At 25.9% G+C, this 8,709-nt stretch overlaps 1 protein-coding gene across 1 annotated transcript in view; it reads left to right on the top strand.

Moving 5' to 3' along the window:
• Window positions 1-8,709, top strand: part of LOC117174400 — a 478,217-nt gene that overhangs the window by 420,591 nt on the left and 48,917 nt on the right. Inside the window, exon 17 of the mRNA XM_033363493.1 lies at window positions 4,048-4,211. Coding sequence (XP_033219384.1) covers window positions 4,048-4,211 — 164 coding nt within the window. The remainder of the gene's footprint in view (window positions 1-4,047; window positions 4,212-8,709) is intronic.

The following is an 8,709-nucleotide window of genomic DNA, read 5'->3' as shown; positions in this document are numbered from 1 at the left end:
CCACCAGAAATTGATCAGGCATCTCCTGAAACCTCTACAAGCTTTGATGTCTTCCTCTAACTAGTTTAATTTCATCCAAATTTATTCTTACCCCATTAAACTTGCACGAATCCGTTTTTTAAATGTAAATTATTTTTGCGAAATTAATTCTAGAAGAATCCCCTAAAACACTTTAAATCGAGAATTTCCCCCTTTTCCATCTTTTTTTACGAAGACGCATTGAAAGAGATGTAGGTGATAATATTAAATTCAAATTAATACGGGTGAATTTTTTAATATTTTAAGTAAAGATATTGCATTTTCAATTAAGTGGATCATTTTTTAAACAAATAGTTGAATTTTTAACCAAAAACATGAATTTTCCACAAAACAGTTGAATTTTCAACTCGAGAATGTGAATTTCAAACATAACAGTTAACTTTCAACTTTAGAAAATAACAAATTTAAAAAAAAAAACAGTTAAATTTTAACCAACGAGATGAATCTTTAAACAGCAAAGATTTTTCTGTCAAGAAAGGGAAAAAAATTCAACGAAGTTGTTCAATTTCCTATGAATTTGTAAAAGTTTCAATCCAAAAACATTATTTTTTACAAAACAGTGGAATTTTGAACAAAATTGTTAATTTTGAACCAAATAGTTAAATTTTCTAGCAAAAAGATGAATTCCCAAACAAAAAGATTCTTTCCATAAAAAACTACGAATTTTTAACCAAAGAGATGAATTTTCTACTAATATGATGAATTTTTAACCAAAAACATTAATTTTTAAGAAAGTAGCTGCATTTTTGCCAAGTAGTTAAGTTTCCAAGTAAAAAAGATGATTTATCAATGAAAAATGTAACATTTTATATTCCAGGAAAATTGAAAATTTCCTCAAATTATTGACTTTTCAAGCCAAAAAGACGAATCTTCTACAAAACAGTTAAACCTGCTACCAAATATTTGCATTTTCAAAAAAATAGTTGAAATTGCTAACAATTTTTTGAAGTTTTGAAGTGAAAGCATTCACTTTTTAACAAAATAATAAAAATTTTAAACAAAGAAGATAGTGTCAACCAAAAATGTAATATTTAAAATTTCAACTAAGAAATATTTGTATTTTGAATAAAAAAGTTTAATAAAATAAAAAAGGTGAATTATCTATTAAACAAATGAATAGTGGAATTTTCAACCTGAAAATATGAATATCCAACAAGAAACTTAATTTTCAACCAAATAGTTGAATTTTCTACCAAATTGTTAATTTTTTAAGCCAAAAACAGAAATTTTTTACATAACAAATGAATTTTAAAGTAGAAAATGTTAATTTTCAACAAAATAGTAAATTTTCAAATAAAAAAAATAAAAAATTTTCTTCCAAATAAAAAGATGATTCCTAAGCGAAGCAATATTTTTCATTGAAGAAAAAAAAACTTTTTAATAATTTTCCAATTCTCAAGAGAAAAAGGCGAATTTTCTACGAAAATATTTAAATTTTTACCCAAACAGTTGAATTTTCTACACAATTGCAGAAGTTTTAAGCCAACATTAAAATTTTTCTATAAAAATAATTGAATTTTCAACTCAAAAAACGAATTTTTAAGAAAAACCATAACTTTAACAAAATTCTTAAATCTTCAAAAAAAGACAAAATTTTTAACCAAATAACAAAATCGTTAAGAAAAAAGATGATGTTTCAACGAAAAATGTAATAGTTGATATTTCAACAACAAATGTTTTTATTTTTAATAAAAAGCAAACGAATTCAACCGGAAAGATGTATTCGTAAGAAAAAATGTAACAGCTGACATTTGAACCAAAAAAAATTTTAATTTTAAATTAAAAACCGTTCAATTTATTTTAAAAATACGATTTTTCTACTAAAATAGTATCATTTTCATCTAAAAATAAGAATGTTTACCAAAATATTTGCATCGTCGACGAAAAGCACAAATATTTAAGATAAGAATTAACTTTTCAAACCAATAATAAAATTTCTAACCAGAAAAGGTGAGATATCAGCCAAAAATATAATAATAGGCTTTTCAACCCAGAAGAATTAACTTCGAACCAAACATATTTGGATGTTCCTTTTGGTTTTTATTAATTTATTTCGCGTTCAAGTAGAATTTTATAAATAACCATTTAAGTTAATAATATTTTTAATTTTTTGGGTTCAGGAACAATTTAAATTAATTTTTTAATACATTTTTTATGATAATTTAAATATAATTTAAGTCGTAATATATTTGTGCATAATGATTTTTTTAATTTCTGTTTTTTCGGTACTGTAATCATTTTTTTCTGGATTAGAAAACTATTTTGAACAACTCAGGGTTCTGTCTTATAAAGAACAAACCAGAAAAATATTGGTGAGGCTGAGGAACCAAAGGGACTACCTTATAGTGGATAATGCAACCTACAGTGCATAATTATTAATTAAGAGTACAAATAAAACAAAAATAAATAATATTAATTTATAAACACAAAAAGTGTCTTAACTATTAATCCTTTCCGGCATACATTTTTCAGAGAAACGAGTTTTCATGAAAATCGGTACATAGGGAATTTTGGGGTCGCTGATTACGAATCTGAACTCAGATTTTGAAAATTCAAAATGGCGGGTCCAATATGGCGGCTAACATTTGGCATATTTTTTTATTTTTCCTGAAAATTGGTATACTGGCGTTTTTGGAGTCGCTAATCACGAATTCGAACTAGATTTTTTAAATTCAAAATGTCGGATCCAATATGGCGGCCAAAATTTGGAATTTTTTATTTTGGAAATTGGTGTTTAGGGGTTTTTGGTATCTCTGATCACGAATCTGAACTTAGATTTTGAACATTCAAAATGGCGGCCCAAATTCAAAATATTGCTAAATTGTTTTTTGAAAGTTGGCACAGGCAGGGGATCGCTGATCTTAAATCTGTATTCAAAATGACAAATATTGAGAATATTGAGGTTTGGAAAAATATACACCTACTCACCTAAAACATGGATTAGTACCAGTTTTCTGAATTTTCAAAATCTAAATTCAGATTCGTGATCAGTGACTCCAAAAATCTTTGTACACTCGTTCTAAAAAAATCCGGAAAACTTTATTATTTTGACCGCCACCTTGTATCCGTCATTTGGGATTTTCAAAGTCGTTCTGGCGCCATCTTGGATCCACTATTTTAAATGTCCAAAATCTGAGTTCATATTCGTGATCACTGACCCCAAAAACCCCTGTATACCAATTTTCAGATAAATTCCAAAAATATTCCCAATTTCGGCAGCCATATTGGATCCGTTATTTTGAATTTTTTAAATCTGAGTCCAGATTCGTATTCTCAGCGACCCCAAAAACCCTTAAGCACCCATTTTCATAAGGATAAAATGGAAATGTTTTTTCAAAAATGAATTTTTTCAAGAAAAAAGGCTTTTTTCAACTTTGTTTATAAGTTTTAACGAATCATTTAAAAATTTAGAACCTTCGCACAAAAATTTCAATTTTCTATCATCCTGCGACCATGAAATTAAAAAAAAACCTGTGTAAAATCCAATAAAAACTACTCTGAAATCGCAAAAAATGATATGAAAAAAGGTGGGAATACGGTATTCCCACCGTGCCGCAGTTTTAATTAAATTAGTTATTTCAAAAATATTAGTATTTTTAATTAATGATTATCCACTGTGGGGGTTTTCCCGACTGATAAAAATATATATTTTTGAATTGATAGATAATACTTCAATATTCACGAGAAATATGTAAAAAGTTTTAAATAATAAATAAGATCTTCTTATTTTTAAGAAAAAAATTGTATTGGTTCACTAAAATTGGACTACTGAACCACTGTGATCCCTGGATAAGGGGAGATTTTAGAATGGATCATTTAGTAATGCGTCGATGATAGTCGACATTCGTCTTTCCTGCGGTTGGTTCTCTGGATTTTTATTTTATTTTTAGTCGTAGATCACCCTTAGCTTTAAGCGGCTTGGTCTTCCCCTTACTTACTAAGATCGGGGTAATTTGTTTGAATTAAGGACCCGACGGAGGTAGTAAAAATGTATATTTGATGTTGCAGAGTGAGCTTGCCTCGCTGAGGGATCGCAAGTCTGCGATGTTGGCGTTGAACGTTTCGACGCACCGACTTCTTACTGATGTGGGTCCAACTTCCTCACCAACTTTTCTTGCTCTCAAGGATGGCGTTGCGGATCTCTATCGCATCTGGGATGAAATTGTCCAAAAGTGAGTGTTTTTATTTTTTTTAAGAGTTCATACGGGGTGAGCGCAGGTCAAGGAGAACCTGGAAACGAGGGAAATTCCGGAAGAGTTACGGATTTTGTAAAAGAATGTCAGAAGTTACGGGATTTCTATCCGAAGATTTTTTCGAACTTTAAAAAATGCCAAGGTTATTTTCAGTTCATTTCAATTATGTGAAGGAATTTCCAATAATTTTATAGATTTTAAATATTTTAGGGTATTTTTAATATATCTCAATAATTGGACGTGATTGGAAAGGATTTTAAAGAATTTTCGAATTTCCAAATCATTTTAAGGAGCTTTACAAAATTTCCAAAGAAATTTCGAGAGCTAGGAATTTTCAAGCTTTTTACAGGATGGCCGCTGGACTGGGAAACCTGGAAAACTGGAAAATGACCGGGAATTTTATGGGGCCGGGGAAAACCGGGAAATGACAGTGAATTTATTTTTTGACCGGGAATTTTATAAAATATGTAGAATAAAAATTTGGTCTGTGATTTCAACGGTTTTTAAATAATTCCCTAAATTGTGTGTTTTATAAATTATTATATCATTTAGTTTAGAACGCTTAATTCGAAAATATTTCACTTTAAAAATGTTCCATTTTAGATTCTTAATTTTTAAGCATATATTTAAATTTAAAGAATTTTAAAATTCAGTTTTAATGTTTAAAAAAATTAAAAATTAGAAGTTTTTAAAATCGAAGGTTTTTTATATAAAAACTAGGGTGGCTGCCGGACCGGGAAACCGGGAATTTTACGAATTTTCAGAAGAAAAATCTGCTCAAGTTCAATTTTAAAAGTTTTTTAAATAATTTAAGTGCAGTTTTGAGGATTTAAACAATTACAAATTAAAAAGATTTGAAGTTGAAAATTTTTGATAAAAAACACTTTTATTTTATCAACTGCAAATATAAATAAATAAAATATTTTTAAAATGGATCTGTACTCTAAGTATAGAATACAATTAATTTTTAGTTTATTTAAATAATTTGAAGAAATTAGAAAGAAATTTGTACATTTTCGAGTATTTTTTTAAATTCCAAAGAATTTTTAAGAGCATTAAAAAGTTTTAAGGGTTTTAAATATTTTAGATTATTTTGAAATAATTCTAAGGAATTTTTAAAAGCTTTATAAAATATGAAAAGATTTCGAAGGATTTGAAATGTTTTAAGGTATTTAAAAAAAATTCTAGGACATTTTAAAGCTTTTCAAAAAATTTTAAAGTATTTTCATAGATTTTATAGAATTTAAAAGATTTTACGATATTTTAAAGATTGAGTCTAGTCTTCGTGAAAAGTAATTTAAAGAAAATATTTAAAAAGATTAAAAATAATTATAAAATTGTAAAAAAATCTGCAAGATTCTAAGGCAATTTTGTTATCAGAGATGTATTAGAAATATTTAGAAGTTTTCATAAGATTTAGAAATAACTAAAATTCTTAAAAGATTTAAATAAATGTAAAACAAAATGTTAATTTTTAAAAAAATTTTGAAAGGTTTTAAGAAAATGAAAAACTTTGCTTTAGACTCCTGGGAAATATTTGAATGGTTTTTTATTTAAAAAACTAATCTTGAAAGGAAATTTAAAAATATTTCAGGAAATTAAAAAAAATTAAGTAAAAAAATCTGAAAGATTTCAAGTCCCTGTTTTTATTAAAATATTTTTGATTGAAATTTCAACTATACATTTTGTTATATAATTCTTCTGTTTTTGTTCAAAATATAACTATTTCTTTGAACATTCGATTTTTTTTTGGAAAAATTCATCTATTTAATTAAGAACTTTAATATTTAGTTTGAAATTACCTCTCTTGTTAAAAATTAAAATTTTCGATTTCAAATTTAAACTTTTTTTTGCATAGAATTCATCTCTTTTTCTAAAATCTGATCTTGTTTTGTTAAAAATTCTACTGGTTGAAAATTAATCCTTTTTGGTCGAGTATTCAACTGTTTTGTTGAAAATTCGGTTCTTTGGATGAGTTAAACTGGTATTTTATTTATTAAAAATTAAAACCTTTTTGCTTGAAAATTCATCTATTTGTGTTGAAAGTGAAACTATTTGCCAGAAAATTAATTTTTTTGTTGAAATTTTAATTCAAATGATAGAAAAAATAATTAATTTCAATTTTAGTTTATGAAAACGTATAGTATTTTAACTATTAATTTAATAAAATGAATTATTTTACATATTTACAAGTAGCATGATACATTGTAGGGAGGTTCCCTCAACTTTAAAAAGTAATAAACTAATAAACTTTGAAAATAAATGGTTATTCGAAATTTTGATTTTGCAATAAAAATGTTTAAAATAATAATTTAAGGATACTTTTAACGGACGGAGAGAAAAGATTAACAAAAATCAGTGCCAATAGCCGATCGAAAGTGCCAAAAAGAAATAGAGCCTCCAGGCAAACAGGTTATAAGGTCCAACCCTCATAGCTATCGGCAAATAAAAACATTTTATTTCTACCAATCTCAATTCCCCTCTTAAACATACAAATAAATCGGGAAAAGTTTCCCTGCCATTGGCGTAGATTTCTAATTCCGAGAAGACTTTTTCAAATTAAATATTAAATGAGAGATAGAAACAACTCTTTTGAATAATTCAGATTTAAAAAAAAAGGTAAAAGGTCTTGTGGATTGTACAAAATCTCTTTCTGTATTGGGCTTTTAAACCCCATTTTAATTTCTCCATAAGCACTTGATCCCTCTTGCTGATAGGGGCTCTATTCATGCAAAACGGGATTGACCACTGACCCACTCGGGTTTTACAAAGGTCAAATCTATCCCTCCACTTCAAGTAAAATTCTCGCCAGGATATTCTAACGAAAATGTAATTTGTTAAATTTTTATGATTATTATTTATTTATTCTTATTTCATAGGAATTTTGAATTTAAAAAAAACTGAAAAGAACGACTGGATAAGGACCAAACATATAATTATTCCTATACATATGGGAGGTGAAAACTTTAAAAAATAAAACTTGTAAGGTATCTTTAATAATTAAAAGGGATTTTTTATTGATTTTAAATATTTGAAAGGTATTAAAACATTTCAGGGTATTTTTAATAATTCTAAGAAATTTTCAAGATTTTTGACAAATATAAAAGTATATCCAAAGATTTGAAAGGATTTAAAACATCTTAAAGTATTTTTAATATAATTTAAATTGTTTCCCAAGGATTTGAAAGATTTAAGTGTAGTTTTCAAAATTCCGAAGAATTTTCAAGAGCTTTGAAAATTTTAATGGATTTTTTTGAAATTCACCTTGAATTTTTATGAATTCAATCGGGGTTTTCTCATTTTCATTAAATTCCTCTAAATTCATTCGAAATTTGCCGAAATCAATCGATATTTTTCGATTCTTAAATTTTTTTACAATTCCTTAGAATTTCTTAAAATTTAATTTGAATTGTTTTAGTCACTTCTTAAATTGGACAATTTTAAGTTAGAAATGAGTCCCTTTGATCACTTTTTCCGTTTAAGTAGTTCAATTTTTCACTTTTTTTATTGTTCATAAGAAAAATGCGAAAACTCAATTTTTTTAGAAAAAATGTCTCTTGAGCAAAAAAATAGTTTAGTCTATTTTCCTATTTAAGAAAGTCTCTGTTCCAAGTCAAAAAAAATTCGTCACAATTTGAAAGTTTCTCTGAATTATAATTTATTTTTTTATATTTTTCATTTGGAATTTAAATTTTTTCTTGTAAATTCAACTACTTGCGGTTAAAAGGTAAACTCGTTTGTTAAAAATTAAATTTTTTTGTTAGGAAGATTCATCATTTTAATGGAAAATTCCTCTCTTTTTAAAAATGTAACTACTTTCTTGAAAATCAACTTTTCAACTAAAAATGTAACTATTCCAGTAGAAAATTGAACTATTTAATTTGAAAATTGATATTAAAAAAAAATAATAAAACAATTTTTCGAAAATTCATGCAATTTGTGAAAAATTCTTCTTTTTTTTTAAAAAAAAATTGTTCTTATTGGTTGAAAAATTCATATTTTGAGGTATAAGATTAAACCATTCCAATAGAAGATTCATAATTTTAGTTGTAAATTTATCAGTTTCGTTGGAAGTTAATTTTTTCAACTGAAAATTGCACCTTTCCACTTTGAATTTGAAAATCGACATTTTTTAATTCAAAATTTAACAATGTGGATTTTAAAAATTTGTCTCTTTTTAATTGAAAATTTATTTATTTCGTTGAAAATTTAAATATTAAAAAAAACGACTTTTTTATGGAAGGTGATTTTTTTCTTTGAAAGTTAATCTCATTGTTAAAAAATTCTTCTTTTTTGGTGAAAAATTTAACTTTTAGGTTATAAATAAATTTTCTTGGTTCAAAAAATAAAATCTTTTGTTAAAAATTCATTTTTTTATGGAGGATTCATCATTAAATTAAAAATTTATTTCTTTGGTTGAAAATAATCTATTTTATTGAAATTTTTGTTTTGTTTTGGTTAAAAATAATTTTTTTTT

This window comes from Belonocnema kinseyi, chromosome 6 (assembly GCF_010883055.1).
Source record: "Belonocnema kinseyi isolate 2016_QV_RU_SX_M_011 chromosome 6, B_treatae_v1, whole genome shotgun sequence".
Classification (NCBI taxonomy): Eukaryota; Metazoa; Arthropoda; class Insecta; order Hymenoptera; family Cynipidae; genus Belonocnema; species Belonocnema kinseyi.
Note: the sequence above shows the minus strand (reverse complement) of the source record. Positions and strands in the feature narration are given on the sequence as shown.